Below are 12,956 nucleotides of genomic sequence, written 5' to 3' on the forward strand. Positions count from 1 at the left end.
GTTGATGCTACTGCTGCCCATTATACCCAATGTAATCACAAAGCTAATTGTGATCAGATTCTGAGGTGTTATCAACACAGCATATAATATCAAAAGCCAAAATTAATCCACAATTCTGAAAAAATATCCCAGAGATAAATGTTCTCAGAAGTTCATAATTTCTAAGCAGAATTCCCCCTCTTCTTCACTGAAACCAAAGCTACAATGAACTCTGTGCAGAGCCCCAGTGACTTCAGCTGGATTCCATGTGGGGAACTACCTATATGGAGCTCATTTCAGGATAAAGGTCTATGTGAGTAAAGCTTTTAAAGTTTTACTTTAAGCGAAGTGATCGGGGGCCCTGCTCCGTGACTGGGGCTTCTCAGCACCACTGCAATACACACAGTAATCATCCCCCAAAAGCGGACACTTACCAGACTCAGTGCTATTGGATGCCCCGATCACAACATTTTGATAGGAACAGGAATCCTCTTCCTTTTCTGTAAGAGATAAAAAGGAAGGACTTAATGTGTTGGATGATGGTGAGAGCTCTCCGCGCATGGCTCTGTGTATAACACTAAGTTTCAGCACCATCCGCCAGTGGAGAAGTGGTGTTTACCACAAAGAAACAAATGCACTACTTAAGGAAGTTAGCAGAAAGGTCACTGTAAAAGACTGTGCTAGAACTGGAGTTTGTGAGGCATGTTCACTTTTAGTATAATCCCTTTACCATGTTAACATGGGATCAGATCCTGCATTGAAATCAACTGGAGTTTTGCCGCTGGCCTCAAGGAGAGCAAGACTGGGTGTTCATGACAGAGTTTAGAGAGGCTGGGGGCATCTGCTGGATGATAATAGAGCAGGGGTGGGCAAACTATGGCCCGGGGGGCCGCATCCAGCCCTCCAGATATTTTAATCAGGCCCTCAAGCGCTTGTCGGGGAGTGGGGTCTGGGGCTTGCCCTGCTCCACGTGGCTCCCAGAAGAAATGGCATGTCTCCCCTCTGGCTCCTACATGTAGGGGCAGCCAGGGGGCTCCGCACACTGCCCCCACCCCAAGCACTGGCCCCGCAGCTCCCATTGACCGGGAACCGCGGCCAATGGGAGCTGCAGGGGCGGCACCTGCGGACAGGGCAGTGCGCAGAGCCGCCTGGCTGCGCCTCTGTGTAGGAGCCTGAGGGAGGACATGCTACTGCTTCTGGGAGCTGCTTGAGGTAAGCACCCCTGACCCCCTCCTGCACCCCAACCCCCTTCCCCAGCCCCAATCCCCCTCCAGCCCTATGAACCCCTCGGTCCCAGCCCAGAGCACCCTTCTGCACCCTCAACCTCTCTAGTGCATGCAGTTATAGCAGTATAACAGTGCCTTACACTGACATAGTATATTTCCCTTCCTGTACGGGAAATTAGCTAGCCCAGTATAAGCCCTTTTATACTGTATCCACACTAGGAAGTTGTATTGCTTTAATGATATGAGTATAGTAAAGTTGTCTGAGTTGTATGTAAACATGCCAGTTGGCAGCCCTTGAAACCAATGTTACCTACTGAGCCCACAAGGCAGCCGGGCAGTTGAGAAACCTGCATCTGCTGTGCACTGCTCCACCTAACCAGATAGAGACCATTTCTGGGGTGAAAGGATTCTTCATTTTCCATGGCCAAATCACTCCTTGGCCTCTCTGCTGAGACTGATAACAAAGGATGGTTTTCTTGGGACAAGGACACAGATTCAGTGAATTGGATGGAAACGCTCGCCAACGAACCATGAGAGAATAAGTTTCCGTCATTACCGCCTACTCTGAAACTGGTCTCTCAAAAAAGTAATGGTGATGGGAGCTGTCTGTGTTTACTGTCGGTCAGTGGCTTCCAGATCAAATGGGCACCGATTGCTGGTTTTAAAGGACGTTTCTCTAACTACCACTGTCTATTTTCAGACTAGCACCACAGCTGAGAGAGACTATTGGCTGAGAGAAAGGCTCAAGTACAGGCATTAAATAATATTTATAATTAGAATCTGTTTAAAAACCAACCATGATGTACATGGGCAGTTAAACCACACGAGCAACTGCCTGCAGTTTACTATCTGAAATGTACATCCACAGATGCAGAAAATGTAACAGTTGATGTGGTCACCACATCAAAGTTAGGAAGATTCTGCAGATATTCATTCTTGCAAATAGACATGCCAATCACTTTCCATCTTGCTTTAACCCCACAAAATGGAATATCCCTCCCCAAATAGTTACTTTTTGCCACACACACAAAAAAACCATTCCAGGAATGTGTTTCTTTTTCTTTTTTTCCCCCTCAAAAATAAGACCATCTTTGAATGGAAAACAGACAAAGTTTTGAAATTTCTTTCGGAGAAAAAAATGGATTATCCAAAAATGGTGTCAGAATCAGATAAAATTTCAGATAAGTTTTGCACACTTTGGGATATCAAAATGGCCATTTCACAGAATTTCACACATGCAGCATCTGCATTGCGTTTTTTGAGAGTCTCCTCCTGCCCATAATTTTCACACAGTCCTCAAACACTAGTTTTATAAAATAGAAAAACAAAATAATTACAGACATTGCTCGGATTGCAAGCTTTTGGGACAAAGACTGCCATTTAGTATGCATATGTATGGCACCAGGCACAATGGGGTCCTGATCTCCATGAAGTCCTGTGGTAACTACCACAATATAAAAGAATAATAATTAAACAAATAAGTCAGATACGTTTTTTAAAGGTCTTTACACCACATCCACCTTCTGGTGACAGACTACTTAAATTAGTTAACCTCTTTTTTGTACTTTTAAGAACAGTGTATTAAACACCTCTTTCTGTTACAACTTATTTAACTCTAAGTACATTACAGGATTTAGTTTTGCAGAAGCAATTTGGGACAGAGTTTTCATGAAAGACCCTAGACAAAATAGGACCCTAATTATGATGATTATTATTTATTGTTTTTATCATGGTATCGCCTAGGGGTCAGGGCTTCATTGTTCATGGCACCGTACAAACATATAACAAAGAGGCAACCTCTGCCCTGAAGAGCTTTCAATTCTGCAATGGGTTTAGCTGCACCTGCATGGAGCCCCGTTAAAGTCTATGTCTCTCTAAACATAGCTTCCAGACTTGCTACCTCATCTGTTCTGTATTTAACACTGATTAGTGTTCCTAACAGTAGAGATCTGGGGCACCGTCCTGCATCCCTCACTTACAAGAGCAGGCCCACTTACTGCAGTGGGCCTGCTTGTGAGGATGAGAGCTGCAGGATCAGCCCCAAGGTCCAGGACCTGCAAGCATTTACTCTCGGGAGTAGCTTGAGACACATCAGGTAGCCAAACGGGATTACTCCCTCCCAGTGCATCCAGGGAAGCACATCTATAAGTGTGTGTGGCGTCAGGGCCTAGGTGGATGCACCTTTCAAGTTATGAGAACACAGAATATCATACGGTTTGAAAAACAAAGTGACCATTGGAGATTTAAGACCTGTGGCACTTTGTATTCTCTTCCCCGGGACAGCCAGCTGCCTCAGAGAATTCCCCTGTGAATGTTAAACCTCAGGGAATTCCCCTGTGAATGTAAGGTGCTTGGTATAGGACAGCAGTGCCCAAATCACTTTCCTGACTTGCTTGGGCTTGGGGCTGATTTTGTTTGCACCACCTACTGTACGCCCCTGAGACAAGCACTTGATGGTGCCGCTGTTAGGCAGGGATAGCATCACCTTTGAAGATTCAGGGCTTCGGCTCTGGACTACCTGCGGCTTCAGGCAATGCTCTGCCACTGGCCTGAAGCCAACCAGGGCTTAATGAAAACAAACCAGCTGATCTGCACTGAAGGATGGCACCTGACCATAGCCCTGAAGCGTGTCACAGCTTTTCAGTGGTTTTGCCGCTCTGTAGAACACTCCTTTTGTATTCCCCCTCCTGCCACAATAACTTTTAACCCCTTGCTGCCCATAAGCCATATGTCTGTTCCTTAACTAAAATTGTGTCAAACCATACTGTAACAAAGGAGAAAGATAAAAGAAGAAAATTGTCTGTTTCCAGTTCATTCTAAACCCACACTATAACCTGGCTGGCTGGAAATACTTCACTGGTTTTATCGTCCATAATAGGATTGAATAAACAGTCATTCATTTGTCTGTCTTGTGAACATACCATTTGGTGGTTTCAAGAACGTCCCACAGTTGTAGTAATCTGTAGCTATAGGGTTGCTGGAAAAGATAAAACATCTCAGTCTTAGATATTTTCTGCCTTTGAGATGGCACTTGGGGCAAAATCCCACTCACCTTACTCATTAGTGGGACCCCAGTTTCCCAGCCACCCCATGGCCCCAAATCAAGCAGAAAGAGCCATAGAGCCTTCTCTTCCCAGAATCTTAAATTTTCCTTAAAGTTGCCACAACTATCACAAGCTGCCTCATCTCCCGGGCAATACACGTCTAACTGAGTAAACCAAATACAAAACTTCCAGAGAGGCAGCCCAAAGCTACTTCTTTTAAATGACATTTCTGTGACCCACATCAATACCGCTGTCCATTTCAGTGATTAATCTAATAGGTAGATTCTACAGTAGTAGGTCCATGTGAAGGTGAAGTATTTGGTTTTCTGTATCTTGGTTGCATCTGGCATGGGTATGTTTCTTGTAAGTGATTGGCTCCTTGTCCAATATCATTCTTGAAACAAGCCAATTGTATTCTTCATGGTTCTAATACTACACAGACTACAAGATATGTAGTTTCACGTTCAGGTGTGAGCTGCACTAAAGGCTAATATGATACAATGGAAGTCATATTCAATATGAGTTAGGTACAACTGCAGAACTTGGACATGGAACACCTTCTCTGTGCTTGTATCCTGCTTAGCACCTGGCTTCCCATAGGTTATTCATGACAAATTCAGAAGCACTTAGGACAGATTTTTCATTCCCATCCTGAGATCTTGCATATTCTTCTGAGAGTAACCGCAATAGCAAGTTACTATTCACAGCGGAAACAATGGCTCGCAGTAATGTGGCCCACTGCAAGGTCTTAGAGAGAGTGTGAAATTAACAGAGCTATGCATAATCTGAATAATGAAACCACAGGAATGTCTTGATCTTCAAAGCTCTGCTTCAGAACCCAAGTCTTTGGAATTTAATTTCCTCTTTAAGAAGATGAACTAAACCCACTGTAACATCCTACAATTCAAAGCTATCATTAGCAAGGGAGACTAAAGAGATTAGATTCAATGTCCTGGTGGATGAGAGAAAGATTGACTTACACATAGGCAGCATCCAATTCCTGGTTGTCTTCTGCAAGTACAAATCATTTGCCATTAGTACAGTCTCAGGGACATTTCTCACAGTGCAAAATCAAAATAAAGCCACAAAACTGATCCAGAAAAAGTCTATGCACTTAGAAACACACAGGGCCAGGTTAGATTCTCCAGGAACATCTGTAGGCGATTGCTTCCCTTCAGACAAGTATTCCAGCTCTTTCCTTTCTCACTCAGTTTTTTACTGGATCTGTGTATCTCTTGTCTCTGAAAAATTAACACTTCTTCCTCCCACAATGTACTGTTGCACATTCTGCACCAGTCTCACCTTCCTGTTCTCTTGTCTTGGTGTTCCTCATCTCCTCCCCACACCCCATTCTGCAACACCTTCTCCTCTGCACGCCCCACCCTGCTGCTTTCTAATGCACTGCCCAGAATCTTCAAAGTGAACTGACCAAACGGCATCACTCGCGAGCTTGCCACTCAGACACCTCAAGAGAAGCATCTGAGCAGGCTCAAAATCTTGAGCAAGCCACATCCAGCCTCACACCCTTTAACTAAGCATGAATTCAATGCAAGTTTTGCCACTGACTTCCATGGGAGCAGGACTGGACCCTGTGGGTATGTCTACATGGCAATAAAACACCCGCAGCTGATCCTCGTCAGCTGCCTTGGGCTTGTGGGGCTCAGGGTACAGGGCTGTAAAACTGAAGTGTAGAAGCTTGGGCTGGAGCCTGGGCTCTAAGACCTCACAAGGAGGGAGGGTCCCAGCCCAAGCCTGAACATCTACATAACAATTTGATAGCTCCACATCCCACATCCGAGGCCGCTGATGTGGGCCAGCCGTGGGAGTTTTATTCAGCGTAGATGTACTGTGAGAGCCCAGGGAAAGAGAATTTAAGGGGCTTTGTTTTAGGTAAAGAGTAATTTAGCGTATAGTCTAGGTTATCCTAAAGCAGTGATTCTCAACCAGTGGTACGTGTACCCCTGGGGGTACGCAGAGGTGCTCAAGGGGGTACCTCAACTCATCTAGAGATTTGCCTAGTTTTACAACAGGCTACATAAAAAGCACTAGCGAAGTCAGTACAAACTACAATTTCATACAGACCATGACTTGTTTGTACTGCTCTACGTAGTATACACTGAAAATGTAAGTTCAATATTTACATTCCAATTGGTTTATTTTATAATTATATGGTAAAAAGGGGAAAGACAGCAAGTTTTCAGTAATAGCCTGCTGTGACACTTCTGTATTTTTATGTCTGATTTTGTAAGCAAGTAGTTTTTAAGCGAGGTGAAACTTGGGGTACACAAGACAAATCAAACTCCAGAAAGGGGTACAGTAGTCTGGAAAGGCTGAGAGCCACTGTCCTCAAGGACTATGAGGCCTGGTCAAGGGGCATAAATAGTTAAACAAAAGGATTCGATGAGCTCCTCTATAAAAAACAGACTGAGCAATGCCATTGTTTGGGCTTCAACATAATCATATGTGGCCTTTGTGATGGTTGCTTCACTCTGTCATTGCGCAATGGGCTAGTGCCCCAATCAGCCCTATCTTCATCCAAAGATAAAGCGTCCGTTATAGAGCTGTGCTACTGGAGACCCCAAGACCGGAATAATTACTATATTCCTCTGCATTAAAGAATAAAATACTAACGAAGGGAATTCGGACGGCAGGAAATGCCTTCTTCCTGCTACCTCTATTATTATTATTATTAATTATTTGTATTATGGTACCATCCAGAGGCCCCATCTGAGATTAGAACCTTGTTGTGCTATGGATGCTACTAAGAGACAGTCCCTGCCGCTCTTACAATCTAAATAGACAGGAGAGGAGAAAGGCAGCATTCTGACCTCCATTTTACAGCTGGGGAACATCTTTTAGCCTAAGAAATATCCTGACACATCTGAATACAGGCAGGGTGTGATTAGCAACTCAAGGGGAAGCCAGCCCGTATCCTAACAGATTCTCCACTCAGAGAAGGGACAGGAACAGAAATGTGATGTTGCTTCCAAAGGCTGGTGACTTTCCATCTAATCTAGGTTTAGAAAGCAGAAACACCCACATACAGTAAAGCAGGGATCACAGCTTTTCATTTTCCCACTGTTATTTTAAATAGAGTAGATCCAGTCCTAGCATAAGTGGGCGCAAGGTCTATTGACTTCAATGGGAGTTACTTATACTAAGGCTGAATTGTTCTCAGCCTAATTGAATTTCGCTGCAGTTGTAATGTTTACCTCTCCTGAAATTTTGGTATCTGGGCTCTGCACTGTCACCTAGAAGAGAGCACATGTTGACATTGTGTGTTAGCCGTGATATGCTAGCTAGCAATTACAGGGGCTATGAAATCAGATTCGGAGGCGATCAAGCCACCAGATGTGAAATAGAGCTCAGTATAAAAAGAAAGGGGAAAGGATGAATTGTGGAACATGGGACCAAGCTGGGGAAATGCTCGAACAGGAAGAGCCATCTAGGTCACTAATTAGGAAACAGATTTGGGGGTGAGAGAGGAAGAATCACCAACATCATCAGCTCAGTGCAACACTGTAGGAAAAACAGAAACACGAGGTAGCAAGCTACAGTAGCAGAGACTAGAATCCAAAACAAAAGTGGTAATACGACTGCTTCTCTCTAAGACCCTTGCTAAACTCTACCCCGGGCAGAGCGGGTAGCGCTATGGTTAGGGCATTGGTCTGAGCCTGAGCACAGCTTGTTTCAATTCTCAGCTCTGCCACAGACTTCCTCTGTGAGCTTGGGGGAGTCACTTAATCTCAGTGTCCCAGTTCCCCGTCCATAAAGTGAGGGAACAACAGACCGACAGACTTCAATAGGGGGTCTGGGGATACATTCATTCAATATTTGTGAGGTCCTCACATACTACCTAGAAAGGGGCTCCAAAACTTGGACAGAACCCTTAAGGACTCTGTCTCCATGGCCAGCAAGGTGCTTCTGGGAACAGTCCCTAGCTGTATGGGGGACCAAAGATGTGAAAACTCCCTCCCCTCTGGTATTTCAGCAGAGCCCTGGTTTGCAGATCAAACCAGGGTGTGGTGCGAGAGATACATTTTAGGGAAAGCTGTGGTCCACTCGAGTTACCTATTATTATTAATTATTATTACTACTGGGATGTTTAAGCTGTTGGAAGGGCTCCGCATTTGCAATCAGCAAGATCTTTCCCCCAAAGGAACAGGGTTGTAGCAAGGGACGGGAGGATAATAAATGAATATAAGCAGAAAGTCAACAGGAAAAACTCCCCGATTGCAGTTTAACCCAGTCGTAGGGCCATTGGATGAGAAGCCTGATCTTCAAAAGGGCATTTTTTCTACCACATTCTCACAAATAGCCACTCCTATAGCCCTTGGCTAAGCAAGAGGAGGGGGTAAAGCTGAGCTGGTATTACTCCTTGCTCACCAATGACTAGGTAGAATACTGTCTCACAGCAGGACAGGGATGGCAGCTGTTTGTATGGAATATTGTGGGGAAGAGGGATTTCACTTAATACCACATTTAGGGCCTGATTCCCAGAAGCGTTGAGCACCCAAAACTCCAGTTGAAATTACTGGGAGATGCAGGTGCTCCGCTTCTCTGGAAATCCAGGTCACCTGCCCACATGCTACAGCAATGGGCACTCAGAAAATTAAGCTGGAATACTGTGTACAGAGCTGGCTACCGCACCCCAGCAAGACAGCCATTGCTTAGGGGAGGGTGCAGCGTAGGGCAACAGAGATCAGGTCTGAAGAATCTGCAAAGTTGTGGAAAGACTCAGGAGGTTGGTCTCAAAGGAAAAGAGAAGAGGAGAACTAAAAATAGAGTTTTCAAAGGGACTGAGAAAGGTGCTAGACAGAAATAGTCACATAGGTAAAGGATTTAAACAGGGAAAATATGGATAGAGAATGTAGGCAACATTCCATCATGCAAAGAGTAACAAGTTACGTAGGGTGTCATGAAGATTCATTGTGTTTGTTTGTATAGTTCTACAAATGTTTGTGCATTAGGGTATTATTATAGGAGTAGGTTGTAGCGTTAGCTAACTTACTTCCAAGGTAACACCTGTCCCTATAATGCACCATTCAGAATTCAAAATGGATGACCATAAATGGGAACGGAACATCCTCTCCTGGGCTTAGCTTCCGTGAACATTGTAGACATATACAGGAGTCAGGGATCTTTTACCATATATGTTCCATTTGCCAATATAAACAGGCAAAGATTTGTAATATTCCCACATACTAATTTCGTAGTGGAGTAACAACCCGCCCAGGGCAGATGACAAAAGGTGTAAAGAAATGGATACTTTTGTATAAATACCTACCATCAATGCGTGAGGCCTGCAGTCGCTCACTGGTTTTCCTGAAAGAGATAAATTTATTAATGTAACAGATTCCTGCAAATGCTATTTCTCCCGCTGTGTAGGTCTATACCTGGGATACAAGCCATTCACACTGGAAAGTAGCTAAAATCCCAGTTCTATACACACTATATTAAATATTGGATATTACAGTGGTCCCCAACCAATGGGCTGAACAATCCCCACACTCCACGGAGCTTTTCCTGGTGGTGCTGTGCAACAGGAGACATTTTGAGGACTAAGAACTGGCGTATTTGGAATGGGATGTGGATAAACAAATATATACTCGAGCCACAATATTTCTCCCATATATTATCCATATCCGTTTGCTAGGGCTTCACAATATCAAAACGGTTAAAATCAAGGACCTCCTGCACTACTTGCCTTTCATCTGCAATGACAGTTCATTTCTGTGGCTTGATTTTAAGGATTCATGCTAGTGGATGCTATAAAAGCAGTTGGAACGCAGATATCAAGAAGATTTAGAACGTTATGAAAGGATAAGCAGTAAATTAAATATAAGCCAAGCCAGGGAGTTCAGATCCAAATCCTCAATTTTCTCAAAGTTTGGGGGGACCCAGTGGCCCAAATTTAGGCTGAAATATCTTATTTTGTCACCTACCTTGTTACTGGGATGTTGTCTGGCAATTTAATTTGCTCTTGCCTTGTCACTGCAACTGGCATGGGAAATAAAATCAGTTGTTGAAGGTTATGGCAGCAGGAGACACGTTTTCAAACTGAGCACAGAGCAGTCAAATGCAAAGGATTGCCAAGTATTTGCAGACTACGAAATCCAGAACTTTTTCAGTTACCTACTTAAAAAGCATAGGATGGGCCAAGGAAGGAAATGACTATAGAAACCTGTTGTATCTACAAGCAACAGGAACAGGCCACTACAAACAAGTACATGTTAGATAAAGCTCCAGTCCTAATAGTTAGGCTGGTCCCTTTTCCCCCTGTAAGTTATCTGACATTTTCTCCAAATTTGCATGAGTTTCCATCCCTAAGCTGCTAGCAGTTCTGTTTTATAGACTTCCACTCTGAAAACTATTGCTATGGGTTCTCCCAGATGCCCCAATAGCAACTTCTCCTGAGGTTTGGTTGCATCTGTCATTGTCCTAGATCTTGTTAAAATAAAGATTTCTTCGATTGTTTGGCCCATTGCTGCTTAATAATCCTCACTCTCCTCCAGGGCTGGAGGGCTGCAGAAAGGCAAAGTATTATTAAAGGTAAGTTGCTACAGCCCACTTTTGTTCATTTTTAAATTAATTTCTCTCCACGCCATAAAAACCTCTTCCCAGTTCTACCTATCCATATTAGGGACTTCCCTCACTGTAGTAGTCAAGTGAGGCTGGAAATTGCTATTATCCCCAGTTATTACAGATGGGGAGACTGAGGCATGTAAATACTAAGTGACTTGCCCTAGCTCATATAGGGAATTTGTGGCAGAGAAGGGAACTGAATCCAGGTCTTCCAAATCCCAGGCAGGTACCATAACCACTGGACTATCCTTTCTCTCTATGCTGGTTTAATCCTTCTGTGGCTGGGAACACATTCCATTGTACAACAGAAACAGCACTCTTTGGACCGATGGATCATCGGAGGCAGAATATCCACAGCTCCGATTACTGGAGCTTTCCACAGCATTTGTTGCTGTTGATCATGGTTTAGCATTGTCCCATTTTAAAGACACTGGAGGAGTCAAAGGACACCTGCTGCGATGACCCATATCCATTACTGTCAGGGAACAGCCTGGAAGGACTGTTGGACGACTGCTCTTCTGCCACCAGAGCACTCCCTCATGTTTTCCCCCATCCCAGACAGTCACAGCACCTCGCTGCTGGGGAAAACTGAGACATCAAGTCAAAGGCCAGCAAGACATGGAGGACACCCAGATCTGTTTTATTTACATTCTGAGCTAGCAGCACCGTCTTTCAGCTCTCAGAGGTCAGCACCTGGATGTAAAACAGCTGCTTAAGGCAGCAAGACAGAGGTATTGTAGGCAGAGAGAAGGAAATGCTTTGAAAATCCAGCTCCCACCGTAGTGTCTCGCTCTGTGGCGGGAGCCTTGCTGCTCAGATCCTCATGTCACTTTGAAGCCTCGACACCCTTCTGGACTCCTCGTTGCTGCTAGATACTCTAACGACTACCACTGCAAAAGACGTTATCTTCCAGCTGCAGCTGGCCAGAAGACTGCACCACATCCTGTCCAACACGGACTTGGCCATGATGCTCTCTAGGCTGGATTACTCCAGTTCACGGTATCTAGCTTCGAAACGCAATTGGTTCAAAATGCGGCAGGCCCATCTCCTCAGCAGCACAATCTCATAGTGCTTTGCTTGTTTTAATAGCGGCCATTAGAACACCAGGCACATTCCAAGGTCTCGGTCCTATGTGCTCCATTGGATTGGCTCATGTTACCCAAGAAACTTTCCCCTCTCTCAGTGTGACAGCACTCTCCCGAGAGACCTGTGGTCCTCAGGCACTAGGAAGCAGCCTCAAGAACCAGAAGACAGAGTTTTCTCAATAGTCAGCTCAAGACTGTGTAACTCCTTTGCACAAACCTTGCTCCTTTCAGAGCCAGGCATAATACTTCTTTCTTTCAGATTAGCTTTCCCAAAACCCAATCAGAAACAGGAGAGGAAGGGAGGTAGGAGCAGAAGATGATAATAAAGAGAAGAGGGGGAAATAATTAAAAATTTTAAAAAAAGAGACTAGAAAATGTAAAGAAAGACAAAGGAAGGAGAAAAAAGAAAGAAGGGGCAGCCGGAGAGGAAAGAAAAGATCAAAATGGAAGTCCCCTTGTGGTGACTCAAAGGAACAAGGGACCAAGTGATGGTGCCTTTCTTTGGTGCTGTGATATTACTGCACTCAGGATGGTAGGAGTACTTAAATAGACTGCAGCGGGAAGCCAGTGCCTCAGCAAGCTTAGCTTCCAGCACCTTCTTTGTTAACGATGACCTTTAATACCGACCCAATCAGCAGCTCAGTTTAGGATGAAACCAAAAGTTCAGCTTGTAACCAAATATGCCGCAGGAAGCAGTGACAGGGCAAGGATAAATGAGTCATTCGTGTCAATTTGGGTTCAAGTGTTTCCCCCTCACTCTCTGTCATTTTCAGGGGCAGTTTAAGTTTCTGCTCAGAAGAGCAGGAATCCTGTAGCTTAAGCCAATATGTTGTTACATTTCACAATACAGATTCTATGTGGCACTAAATATTTAGGCTGGGATTTTAAAGGAGCTTAGGGGAATTAGATACCCAAATCCCAAGTGGGCACCTAAGTCTGCTTTGAAAATCTCAGCCTTCTGGTTCTGTCAGTTAAACCTTCCATGCTTTCCCAACTGTAATGCATTATTCTTTGAGACAGGAATTTAATTCTCTGCA

General features: G+C 44.3%; 1 protein-coding gene across 4 annotated transcripts in view; it reads right to left on the bottom strand.

Moving 5' to 3' along the window:
- Positions 1 to 12,956, bottom strand: part of LAT2 (linker for activation of T cells family member 2) — a 45,386-nt gene that overhangs the window by 6,699 nt on the left and 25,731 nt on the right. For all 4 annotated transcript variants that reach the window (XM_037880181.2, XM_043531368.1, XM_043531367.1 and 1 more), the window contains 6 exons: positions 10,195 to 10,249; positions 9,537 to 9,574; positions 7,462 to 7,500; positions 5,230 to 5,260; positions 4,127 to 4,182; positions 414 to 479 (listed from right to left, as the gene is read on the bottom strand). In XM_037880181.2, the coding sequence (XP_037736109.1) occupies positions 414 to 479; positions 4,127 to 4,182; positions 5,230 to 5,260; positions 7,462 to 7,500; positions 9,537 to 9,574; positions 10,195 to 10,249 (285 nt within the window). The remainder of the gene's footprint in view (positions 1 to 413; positions 480 to 4,126; positions 4,183 to 5,229; positions 5,261 to 7,461; positions 7,501 to 9,536; positions 9,575 to 10,194; positions 10,250 to 12,956) is intronic.

Source organism: Chelonia mydas, chromosome 17 (assembly GCF_015237465.2).
Source record: "Chelonia mydas isolate rCheMyd1 chromosome 17, rCheMyd1.pri.v2, whole genome shotgun sequence".
Classification (NCBI taxonomy): domain Eukaryota; kingdom Metazoa; phylum Chordata; order Testudines; family Cheloniidae; genus Chelonia; species Chelonia mydas.